Below are 13,193 nucleotides of genomic sequence, written 5' to 3'. Positions count from 1 at the left end.
GCATTTAGCAAATGGGATATTTGTTCATCAATCAAATTATACAAGAAAAGTTATGAAAAATTTTATATGGACAAAACACATCCATTGAACATATCAATGAAAGTTCGTTCACTAGATGTGAAGAAAGATATACTTCAACTGAAATACCATATCTTAGTACAACTTAGAGATCTAGAGTGATGTTTCCATGAAGATACTTTTTAGGGGTATAAATTATTGGGAATTATTAAAAATATATACTTTTTTCCATTCACAAAGATTTTTTCCCATTTGGTTTTTTCTTAGTAAAATTTTAACAAGACATATTTCATACAAATAATGGGCATCTAAGGAGTATTCGAAATATTATGATAATAGATAGATGTTCGTACTTAGTGTCCATTAATCATGTGTCATGCCCCCATTTCCCGAAGTATTATTCACGTGTCTCAACATTACACATTATTAGTGTCCTGTAATCCACCTCCTACTTGCCAAATTATCTTAAAGTAGTTTCATTTAGTAGGTTTTGGAAAACACACACATTAGACAAATTCCATGAAAATTAGAGAAAGTGAAGAATTTAGAGAAATTTCTTATTTTACATTTTGCTAATTTATTTTATTTTGTTTATCTATATATTATGTTTAATTTATTTTATTATTATATTATGTTTAATTTATTTTATTATTATATTATATTATATTTATTTTAATATTATATTTGATTGGTATCTATATTTACATTGTGCTCCTCAAAGTCACAATAGTTTGCCTAAATTAGTGGCACAATTAACCTTGTGTGATAATTATAAGCTATATACTTATACTATATTATTATTACCTATAGGAAAAATGGAAAAACAAATATCTTTTAGAAAAGGAAAAAAAATACTTTTCTATACAATTGCAATGATATGTCAGAGACAACATGGCATTATGCTACATACTAAAAGAAAGCAACACCAACATTGCATCTGAAACTTGGAATGTAATGTAATGCTTATGCACTCTCTCTCCCTCATATTATTTTTATATTTTTCAGATACTGTATGAAAAACATCATATATTCATATTGCCTTTCAGAAGATACATACGGATTAATCAAAGAATTTGCTGCCTGGAATTGCATGGTAACTAGTAAATGGTAGCTTGAAGACAAATCCCTGCACGTAATTAAATCAAGACAAGTCAAATTAAACGTTTTTTTTTTTTTTTTTTTTTTTTTGAGTGAGATTCTTTATTGTGATGATGAAAAGAGACTAAATAAGACGATAAATTTTTTTACAACAAAACATAAGATCTACGTAGAAAACTGAAACAAACCAAATAAAACAACAGAAGATTAATATCATTCATTAAATAAGCTTTCTTTACGTGTTTTTTGAAAAGGAAATTTTGAGTGAAATGCTCATTACATGAGCATTTTTGGAAGAAAATTTGTTCCACATTCAGATACTTCCTCTAAAATGAACTTTAAATACTTTTATCAGTTTTGTCGAGTTATCAAACGCTTGTGAGAAAGGAAATATTTTGAAAAGCTTAATATTGTTGTAACTTTTAAAATAATTATTTTGTGAAAAAATAGAATAAAATATGAATTTGAAAAGTTAGCCAAAAGAACCCTTTGATTTTTTAGGAAGTCAATTCCAAAAGCTGCCACCACATTTTGTAATAATTTTGTTTTTAGTTTTCATTTTTGAAATTTATGTTTGCCTTCTCCTAAATTTCATACTATGTATTTCACATTCCTCGAACAAACACTTGAATTAGTCAAATTTTAAAAACAAAAACTAACTTTAGAGAATTTTTTTGCTTGATTTTTTAAAACATTGGTGAAAAGTAGACAACAAAATAAAAGAACTATTAGTTATCATAAGCTTAATTTTCAAAAACCAATTCTCATGGTATCCATTTAGTCTTTTTATTTTTAGTTTTATAAAATTAAGCTTGTAAAGACTCATTCCACCTCTAAATTTCTTGCTTTGTTCTCTACTTTCTACCAATGTTTTCAAAAAGCAAATCACGTTTTGAAAACTAAAAAAGAATAATTTTTAAAAACTTGTTTTTGTTTTTAGAATTGGCCAAGAACTCAACTTTCATACTTGAGAGAGATGGAAATTATAAGAGATTGAGAGAAAATAGACTTGATTTTCAAAATACAATAACTAAAAACCAAATGATTACCAAATAATCTTACCGAACGGAGACCTGGTCTCCTTCACAAGATTCTATCTACGAAATTGAATAAGTAATTTTCTTTGAATTAATTAATAATTGGTTTAGCTAAACACTAAAAGCAGTTAAATTTCTCCCGGACTCCAAAATCAATCAAAATCCCAAATGGAGCCTAAATGTAAGATAAGTTGAAATTGCATACCTTTATCGAGAGGATAATAATGTTGTGTATATATGCCACATCAAGAAGTAAATGCAAAAAGCCGATCCGCAATGTTTGTACGGCAGATTGGACACTCGGAACAAGCAAGAGAACAAGATTTACACACTGCAATAAGGGAAGAGCTTAATTGTATGATCTAGAGAATTGAAATGCAAAACGAAAGAAAAAGTTTCAAAAGAGTTCTTACAGCAGAAGTGCCGACAGGGAAGAAGAATTGCTGCAGTTGGCGATTCAAAACATACTTTACATGTATTGGAGGAATTCACATCGGCATTTGTCATGCTTTTTAGCTCTTTTTCTTTCATCTCCTGCATCTTTGCCTGAAACCCACCGAACAACAGAGTTAATGTTTGTTGAAGCACCACCTTTCGGCTTAAAATAGAAGAGGAAATAACTTTGAACAAGTTTGAACACAACCTCCTGTTCTGATACCATATTAAATCACCCAATGTTTAAGATGATAGGTGAAGGCGAATTTTGTTGAAATAAAAGTAACACTAACTACTCTAAAAGCTTCTTGAAGTATCCATACAATTAACTTAGTGTAAGTATTCGACATTACTAGAATTATGTTCATGTAAATACATATCTAAAAAAACAACTAGAATTATTCTAGGCTTTCTTTATGTTTAAGAAATTATGAGAATTCCTTTAGATAAGGATAAAGTCGTAGAAATATCTAGGTCACTTTAGAATCCAGGAAGGGTCTAGAAAGATCCTTATACTTGGCCCCAAGGATTTTGCACCTATAGATAAGAGTTACGTCCTCATTTGTAAAGCAAGCGAAGAAAGGAAGAAAGAAGCAAAGCTAGAGAGTTGAACCTTGGAGTAAAGAAAAGTGAGTGTGTATTGAGAGAGTGAAAAAGTATTCATTTAAAAGTGTCCATCTTTGTACATTCTAAATAAAAGTTTCTTTCTTCCAAGCCGTCTTTCATCCTTTTGTACCAATTTCTTCAACAAATTTAATATTATATAATCTTAACAATATTTTCTCCTAGAAGTTACAAAGTCGTGAGGAAATTGGTCAAGTTAATAGATTTTCAAATTGCTTCCATCACCAAGGGTCTATTTGGTTTAACTTTTCAAGTGTTTAATTTTAAGCCATTTTGGAAAAAAAATTGAAGTGTATTTCAAGACTTTCAAAGTATGTTTTAAACATTTTTTTATCAAAAAAGGTCAAGTAAACTGACTTTTTTCAAAAACATTTTTTTTTCTAGTTAATCCAAATTGACCTGAGTTTGCATACCTTGAGGCGGAGAACCAGTGGTTCTTCCTTCGGTACTTCCGCTCCTGCTGGTTTTAATATATCCAGCATTCCTCTATCCGTAATGCTAGAATCAGTTCTAGTTTTGAATTTTTTATCATCAGCAAAACATTCTACTGCTACTTCACCATTATGCCTATCGTCACTGGGTAAATCCGGCACAGTTCCTCCTCCCTCTTTCTTCAACTTAGCAACAAGCACCCACATGTTAGCCAAATCATTTTCCAGAGCCTCCTCTTTCTTCTTTGCCTCTTCAATCTTTTTCCTGTATTGATCTTCTATGAATTCCTTTTCGGCTAAAGCAGCCTCAAGGGCAGCTTCACGTTGTTTCCTTGCCTGAAGTTCAAATTTTAAATCATCAGAATCAAGACTCCAAGAATCAAATTCATCGTTAATTGCCCCGGCCCTTTCATTAAGACGCCCAGACAGCCTCCCTTTCCTCCCAGGTCTTAAGCTTTCATTATATTTGCGATTAACACCATTTGCATTTTGCATGTTTCTAGGGTGGACTATTTCTCGAGCAGATGACAGTTCCTTCTCTAATTTTGCATTCTGCACTGAGAGTTTAGTCACTTCACCAGCTAAATTTTTTAACTCAACAGCAGCAGCAGAGGCTAGTTCTTTTGCATAAGAAGCTTCTTCAGCCAATTTCTGATTCTGAACACGCAATCCACTGTTTTCCTCTGAAAGTTGAACGTGCTCCAGCTTTAATTTCTCGTTTTCAATCTCCTGATGGAAAGAATGTACAACATATAAAACAGTACAAGAAAAAATTTAAATAAAAAGTGCATTGACTTATCCCATAAGTTCAAACAACCTACGGAACTTCTGCTATTCAGGCATAAATTTCAAGTATGCTTAAAAAGTGTTATTGCTGCAGTTGGATACACAAATTTAAGCATGTTAAAATCACCTGTGACTGAATTTTCTTTTTCAGTTCATCAACACTTTCTCCAGGTACGGGCTGTTCAAATATCAATGATGACCGATCACCAGTAAACGATGTCAACTGCTGCTCCAAGAGACGTAATTTATCTTGTAGTTCCTTGTTCTCTGCACTCTGTAAATAACCAGGTTCGTACAGTTAAAAACTCCGAGCATCAAATGGACGGGGTGGAAATAAACATCTTGAATGAGCAAAGGGGTAGCAGAAACACAGGTATAAAAAAAGAATATTCTATAACAAGATGGTAAACCTTGTTCTGCAACTGTTCCTGGAGGATTCGGTTGTCAGCTGACTTGATCTGATCATTCATCAAAAGACTCTTCAGTTAAATTATGAACAAAGAGTTCAACATAAAGATTAAATGGTAATCCACCACCAAAGTAGCTTGCTAACTTGAAAGTGCAAAACCAACATCACAATTATTTGATGGATGGGCTTATTCAACTGCTAGTGGACACATAGGGTGCCAACTCGTTGACCTAGAAAGGCTAAAAACACAATACAATAACTCACCTCCAGTTCAAACCCCTTTTCGTTGCACTGGGCCATCAATCTGGTAACCGTCTGATGACAAACAAATTCTAAGTTAAGATTTGGTTAAGATCGACAAATAACTAGCTAAAACCCAATGTTGTTAACCACGAAAGAGATTGCACCTGTTGCATTTCAGCCACTGAAGCATTGGCAACTGATGCCTCACGACTCTCAGTTATTCGTTGCTCTAAAACCCTCATTTGCTTCTTTTTCTCTTGAATCTCATGCTCCAAGCTCTGAATCTGTATCAGTCAGTACGAATGCTTAAGTTTAACAATAGCAGACAATATTAAGGTATCGGATATCTTTGGGCAATACATAGAACAGCTTTCTGAATGTTAATTAAATTTAAGAAAACCAGTATATTAAGATGGTATAATGCGATTAGTGCTTAGTTCTAATACAACTCAAGCAAAAGCTTGCAGAACAAAAATAGGATGGTGCACAACAGCTCTGGAACACGTATAAACTGGTCACAGATTAAGATATCGTTAAAATTCACTCACAATAATTTAAGCAAATTAAAAAGAATCCGAGCAAAAACAAAAACAAAAAAAAAAACAAACAAACAAACAAAAAAACAGTAGGTAATCTAACTAGAAGACAAATCTCCACGGTTAAGTAAAATATAATTGTTAGGGTAGGGAGTCTAACCGATAGGCATACAAGTGCATGTGAATCAATTAGCAGAAAGCAATTGACGAAGCAACAATGTCATATTTTAACAGTTTCCAACGAGAATGGACATAAACAAGAAAAGCACGGATGGCATTTACTTGAGTTTTAGAGCTCTCTGGATCAGTCACCGACTGCTCCACCAAGCGCTTAAGGGTGCTAGTACTAAATGCAATCTCTCCAGAAAGCATCTTAACTTGCTCAACCAGAAGATCCATCTGATCTGACATTGTCATCCCACCCTACCATCCAAAACGAAGTCATTGCAAGACCAGGATTTTACATCAACAAGAACAACTAACCAAAATATTAAAAATATTAAAAAATAAAGTTTAAGAATCAAAGACAAAAACTCTTATATGAGTCCAATTATAGTTATCACATCCCCAAGCCACCTAATGTTTCTTCAGACTGCATGATAATGAATCCCCTCGATTTCAACAGAATTCATGACAAATAGTAATACATACTTTTACACACAATTGAATCAAAGATCACTCACTTGATTTGATTCAGTAACTGTACTACTGGCAGAAGAGAGCTCCTCATTCGCATTCCATTTGCTTGAAGAGCTTCTTTGTTTGAAATCATAGGAAGGGTTCGATTGAACTTCTGAGACTGAAGAGGGGGATCCCTTAAGGTTTTCACTCTCAGTAGGCAATGACACATCTCTCAAGACGTCAAAATTCTGGCAAGATTCAATATGAAATATCAATAAATAAGCAAGGAACTAGCCAATCAATCCTGAAAGTAAACTTTTAGTTATTAAATGTTATGGAGCGATTTAAAATGTAAAGGGTGATGTGTTTTTCTAATTAGTAAATTGATGTTTCCTTTTTAGTTTTGCTCGAAGATATGGATGGTTGTCGGATTTGTCGAAAAAATTATCAATCATTATTCAAATATCTCCACCAGAAATGACATGCCAACTAATTTAATTGTAATGTTCATCATGTCAATTGTCGATAATCTTCAGGAATATTTCTACACAGTCAAATTCAGGAAGAGAACTCACATCGTCGTCACCAAGAGAACGATTCCTTGGCTGGCTGGGAATGTCACTCAAAGGGATTGAATTCTTTGAGGAGACAAGTATGAGTTTAGTCAGCCTCTGAATTCTACTCGTAAGAGCAACCTTAGCTTCTTCTTCTTCCTCCAACCTCGATTGCATTTTCACTTGTCCTTCTTCCAACTATTGGATAAATATAACAAACAATTAGAAGGTTCTACCCGAATAAAAATTTTAAAACCTGTCTACATTTTTTGTGAGGTAGGAGCAATGGAAAGAAACCTGTTGCCTTAAGTTCATAATCTCTTCATGATTGACACCAACAAGCATGCCCTTCTTCAGCAAATCGAGTTCTTGTTTCAGGCTAGAGATTTCTCTTTGATACTTTTTAATCAAAGATTTTTCATCTATAATCTGGAACACATTTAAGAATAGGCAATAATTTTCCAATATGAACCACATAAAGATCATAACATTGCAATATTAGCAACAAACCTTATTACGTGAAGCATAAATTTCTACTCGTTTTGCCCTGTTTGCAAACTTCAACGTGTTGTGAGTTTCTTCCATGTTACTGGATGCAGGGGTAACAGTGCATATAAGCTGAGATAACAAATAGCAGAATGTCACAGGCAAAATTCACATGGATTATGCACGAGCAGCCTCAACAACAAAGAAGAGCTATAATTGCAACTTATACTATACTCACAGAAACATGTCCACGCCCACTTAGTGAAGATTGCAAAAGACGTGTAAGCTTAGAATCTCGATATGGAACATGGGATGCTTTCCCCTCGCTCAGCTTTCCAATAACCTTCACATTGTAATCACTGATTCATGTTATTTCATTAATTCTGATCTAAAATCAACATAAGGGAAATTAGCAGAAATTGTCTAGAACTTCAAATCAAATCAATTAACTCGAAGTTAAAGAAAATGAAATTTTAATGTTAGAACATGAAATGATCAGCAAACCAATATCATATCTTTAGGCAGATTCAGACTAATGTACAACCAAGCATTCACGTCTGACTATAGTAGTCTCTAAGATAAAAGAAGATATAAGACACAAGTCCATGCATCGTCATACAATCCAAATATCATGCCATCAACGGTGAGAATAACTAAGAAAAACTTACAGTTCCAAGAGTTAAAAGACTTTTATTTATGTAAGACCCTTCCTTTCTCCGTAACCCAGTCGTTTCAGTCTTTGAGCTCTCAGATCCAGCTAAATCAATCAAATTCTAATGAAAATGATGATAGAAAGGGAGAAATTAGCAACAAAATATGGTCACCAGCATGACTTGATATAACTATATAAAGGATATTTCTATCTCACAAGCTGTGAAAAGATCACTCCATCATACTCGTCCCCATGAGCACTACTTTCGATCATCTGAAAACAGACAAACAAAAAAGAGAGAATGAAGTGGGGATTGAAACAACTAACATTATAACAGAGGAAAATTGTCATGAACTTCACTAGTGCTTGTTCGTATAATAGTGAAACACAGCCCAACATGATTTACTGTCCATGAAATATTTGATCTAGAATCAGAGACTAACAAAAGAATAGAGAGGCAATCGTGACATATTTAATATATATATATATATATATATATATATATATCAGCTTTGTAGAAGAAAACTAGATTCAGTTAACTGCTGTGCACACACCAATGCCATAGGAATATATTTAAATGTTATCAGCAAAAGCATTGAGTTAATGAAGCTTGGATTTTATACAAGTACAAAACATTCAATATTTGTACCAGAACTTCCACTCTCCTCTCCCTCCCCCAACCTCGGTACTACCACACCACTATGAGTTCATTTTGAAATATGTAAATAGAATAATCCCTCATGAATCCAATGATGCTATAAGAATGCAGACCAAAACAGAGTAAACCTGGGCATAGTAACAAGCAATAAAACTAAATGGCCCTTCACAAGACAAAAAAACTAAACCCAGACCCATAAATTTAAGCTAATATGTCACATCACACGCTTAGGTAATATCATTTTACAGGACCAAACACCAACTATCAAGGATAGAAATATTACCAATGTAAATATTGTATGACTTCGGCTACTGAACAGATTAAAATTATTTGATCCAACATGACGATGTTCTGCCATAATAAAGTCAATCATAATAATGATAATCATAGAAAACAAAATATCAGTGTCAAACATGCAAAAGTAGTAAAAAAGAATTAATGCAAGGGGAATAATGAGGACTTGTGAATATGAAGTACCTTCTCCAGCAGCAATGAATGAAAGTGCATGCCCCGGAGACAAAACAACTTCTTCTTTTATACCCTCGACATAAGTACCCTGCAACAAAATCCATGCATTTATTCTTGTGTTAACGGTGGAAGATGGAAGATTCCATTCACAAGGCCAGAAAATTTCAACAGAAAACTCTAGGGACAAACCTGTGCATCTTCTCTAACACGCAAATTCTGACCTGTGGGATCTAATAAGTCGTTTATGACCTGGTTCAGAAGAATAAATTGCACAAATATCAAATAGGATTACAATTTTCCAACATCCTAGATTTCCAGTATCAAGAAATTCAATCCTTGTAGCACCCACTCAAATGAAGTTGTATTACAAAGAGGTTACCACAAAACTCCAATATAGAAGGATGTACCATTAATTCCAAAAAAGATTGAAACTGAAAAACAAACAAAATGGATTTAGTGCAGATGATGTATTACCTCATTGTAGATTTCAATATATGACACACGAAGCAAGAACTCTCGCCCTGGAGTCTGAGTATTAGGAAATTTTTAATCAACCAAACCAGTATTGAAATGAGATCATGAAAATCTTGAAAATAAGGTACAGCATGTTACATCAAGTAAGAAAAAGTAGCACATTAATCGTATTCGAAAAATAAAAACAATAGGAAGGCCCCCAGCTGATGGAAGGATGAAACAAGACTATATGATGATAAAAGAATACTCGCATTGCTATGGTTTTTGGATAGATTTTTTAAGAAAGAAACCAAAGGGTCTTCAAGGATAAAGATCTCTCCCTTAATAGATTTAGTTAGTTTATCTTGGTGTAAGTATTCTCTTATTTCAACACTATAGCTTTTCTTCTCTTATACCCAATTGATGAGGCCTTTTGTAATTAACTTGGATTCAGGACTCTCCCCTCTTTTGTAATTCCATATTGTCAATGACATTGTTTCTTAAAAAGAAATAATTAGATTTTTCTTTATTAAGGAAAAAAATTCACATTGCAGGGCACTGCATACAGAAGGAATATTTCACATGAATTTCATTAACCAAATCAGATCTTTTGTGACAAAAGATAAGATCTCCCTAAGAAAGCAGCTAATTGCAAACACGTTACACAGTAAACAGCTGCTGAAATGCAATTCACTGGCATGCATCAAAGGATCATAGAAAATCCTATAAGTCTTGAAAATGCCTCATCAGACAAAGAAAAAAGTGTATCGGCACCAAAAGTGATAGACATGATAAAATCAAGAATAATAAATTAATAACATCAGAAAAGGCAGCCAGTAACTGGTAATAACAGATTTCACAGTGCTATATCCTAAAAGTTCCTTACATCTTGGATAATACTGAACACGTCCCTTATAGCCAATGGTATGATACCTGGACAACTCTGATCTCCCTGTACAAATGAAAATGGAAAGCAAAGAAAAAATGAGAAGACGATCACCAACTGTTTGGCACAGGAAATATGGTTAAAATGCTAGCTACAATGCGAGAAAAGATAAGGATGATGAATAGAATCAAGATTAAGTTATCACTGTTAGTAAAACTGTAAAAGCTATTACTGAGCTAATGGGATTTACACTGAAAATAGCAAAATAGACAAAAGAATATTTTACTCCAAAATTTATTCAAACATCATCAGGTACAAATATAGGTTTGGGAAGGGAAAAAATAAATAAATATTTAAAAAGAGAGAGAGAGAGAGAGAGAGAGAGAGATGACTACAAAGTTTGTCAATTATGGATTAGTGATAGAAACAGAAATGAAAGAGAAACAATACCAAGCCCCACGCATACAAATAAATATGCAGATACAGGATTCTGGATGCTGATCCATGGCCTAAGGATCTGTACATATTTGTACGCCCAACAAACTTACACCCTTAGTTGATGACCAATAAAATTAGCCCAGGCCGTTTACCAATTTAACTAAAGGCTAAGTTATTGTTAACTAGTTTTGTTATTAAAGAGTAAAAGCAAAGAAAAGAATAAATCAAACTACTGAGATCTGAACACTATCACCCATTAGCAGTGCTTAAAATTCATTCAGCGAATCAGCACAGAGTGCCCCGTAATTGGTACTATTCACTTGGTTAGACTGAACCAATTGAGTAATACTGCTAACTTCTCGTCATTAGCTCATTCAAATATAATTATCATTTCAGGAATAAAAGGCACAAATCAAGGACGTTAACTCATAAGTTTAAATTTCTTTAAAAAAATCATTAAGAAAAAAAAGAAAGACAGGATTGGATTGTCAAACGATCGAACTTACATGCATAGTGTGTGTCTTCCCACTACTTGTGACACCGTATGCAAATACAGTTCCTGCATTGTCACGGACTTAGTAATAATATAATGATTGAAGTCGGAAATCTAGTATTATATACGAAAAAAATTAACGAAGTTCAATGTCTTCATTTGTGAGCTTGAAGAGAAAGAGTCACAGACCATTGACACCTTCCATCGCAGCTTTGATGACAGGCTTGGCTGCTACTTCATACACCTCCGGAGTAGAAGTCTGAGACCCAAAAACCCTGTCTGCAACAAGAAAACGCCAAGAGATCAACTTCACGGATAAATAAAAATAGTAAACACACACGCACACAAATATCTGCATCTTCCTTCATATTAACAGTGAAGAACTAACGACCATTGTAATTACTAATTTCAAATTAAGAAGCCCAGGAGACGATACCGAATGCATATGCAGTTGCTGGATTATACTCATTCCGCACAATTTTATCCCCATCCGCGTACCAAGCAATCTCGTCGCCTCTCTGAAACTCCCTCTCGCTACAACCACAAATTTCAAAGTCAAACGAATCCACCGCATTACTAACAACGACTCCGCCACCAATAAAGTCCATAGATCTGATTCACTACACTGAGATCTAACATTACCTCAACGGCCGAAACCGAATCGTCACCGAAATGCTCTCTCCACACCTCGATGTATCCACTGGTTCACATATCAACTCCTCAGACGCGAAACCGACAGGAGTACGACTACTAGAACCATGTGGACTATGGTACATTGAATCAGAACGGCCTCGATTGGGAGTCATGGATCGAGAACCAAGTCCGCCGCCGGAATTGAAGTAAGACGACGCCGAAGTCGAACATGACCGCGGAATCAACTTACCATTGGTAAACGAAGAGGACGAAGAAGTTGAAGAATACGGACTGGAAGACTTCCGATACGAAAACGGCGAACTACTCCGTGCTCGGGACGACGAAGCCATTAAGTCGTCCCGGCGAGCAGTAAGTACGGCGACCGGAGAAGAATCCAAGATAGAATAGAAAGAAGAAGAAGAATCACAAACAACAATAACAACAACAAGAAGCTCTCACCTGAATCCGTGAGGGAAAACGAAAGAAATGGAAGCTTTCTCTCTCCTCTAGTTCATCATGTGAGAGAAACTTTTTAGAGAGAGAGAGGTCCCAGTAATCGGAGGACGAGAGAGCGACGGTAGTGTCTGTTTGTATAATTTCAAACTTCAAATTTATTTTTTTAATTAGTAATTTATTTATATTTAAACAATTTTGGTGTTTAAGTTTTTACGCAACGGGTGATGACGTGGAGAAATTGGGTGACGTGGCAACGTCTTAACGATGGGAGGTTTTTGTTTTTTAAATTTGACGGACATGTCCTCCCCGCGTTTAATAATGATAATAATTGGATTTTTTGAAAGTTAAACCGTCCATTGAGCGGGAAGAATGACAGCGGCCGTCAATTACAAACGATTAGGAAATTTATTTCTACAAAAAGGACACTTATTTATTTTTTAAATTCATGTATTACCTTTTTGTCTCATTTTGAATAATAGGAAAAAAATTAATTATTGATCCTAAACTTGTTGAGTTGTATTAATTTTTATCATAAACTTTTAATTCTACCAAATTATACCTCAAATTTAGATAATTATTGCAATGTCAATTTTAAATTTTGAAAACTGTTGCAATTTTAACCCTCTAATAATTTATCACTCTAAATTTCGTGAAAAAATTTTCTCTGTGTACATTAAATAAACTATACACACATGTGTACAATGTGAAGTTATAAAATTTTAGAAGAAACGAGCATTAAAGTTTTTTTTTTTTTTTTGGTTAAGGTTTATAAATTTTG

At 34.0% G+C, this 13,193-nt stretch overlaps 1 protein-coding gene across 1 annotated transcript; it reads right to left on the bottom strand.

The window, feature by feature from the left end:
* Positions 1–850: 850 nt before the first annotated feature.
* Positions 851–12,567, bottom strand: LOC120088308 (kinesin-like protein KIN-7D, mitochondrial). The gene is made up of 25 exons (XM_039045511.2): positions 11,969–12,567; positions 11,763–11,860; positions 11,516–11,605; positions 11,340–11,392; positions 10,396–10,461; positions 9,531–9,584; positions 9,246–9,305; positions 9,066–9,144; positions 8,872–8,939; positions 8,147–8,203; positions 7,947–8,051; positions 7,517–7,621; positions 7,303–7,410; positions 7,090–7,221; positions 6,814–6,990; positions 6,301–6,486; positions 5,900–6,040; positions 5,246–5,365; positions 5,103–5,153; positions 4,840–4,887; positions 4,557–4,703; positions 3,626–4,372; positions 2,567–2,699; positions 2,359–2,484; positions 851–1,144 (listed from the first exon to the last, which is right to left on the bottom strand). Exons 1-24 carry the CDS (start codon positions 12,307–12,309, stop codon positions 2,399–2,401), a joined length of 3,252 nt encoding a protein of 1,083 aa, XP_038901439.1. The 5' UTR covers positions 12,310–12,567; the 3' UTR covers positions 851–1,144; positions 2,359–2,398.
* Positions 12,568–13,193: the final 626 nt, after the last annotated feature.

Source organism: Benincasa hispida, chromosome 10 (genome assembly GCF_027475165.1).
Source record: "Benincasa hispida cultivar pf3 chromosome 10, pf3_genome.v1.1, whole genome shotgun sequence".
In the NCBI taxonomy this organism is placed as follows: Eukaryota; Viridiplantae; Streptophyta; class Magnoliopsida; order Cucurbitales; family Cucurbitaceae; genus Benincasa; species Benincasa hispida.
The sequence above is the reverse complement of the archived record's forward strand: the minus strand, read 5'-3'. Positions and strand labels throughout refer to the sequence as shown.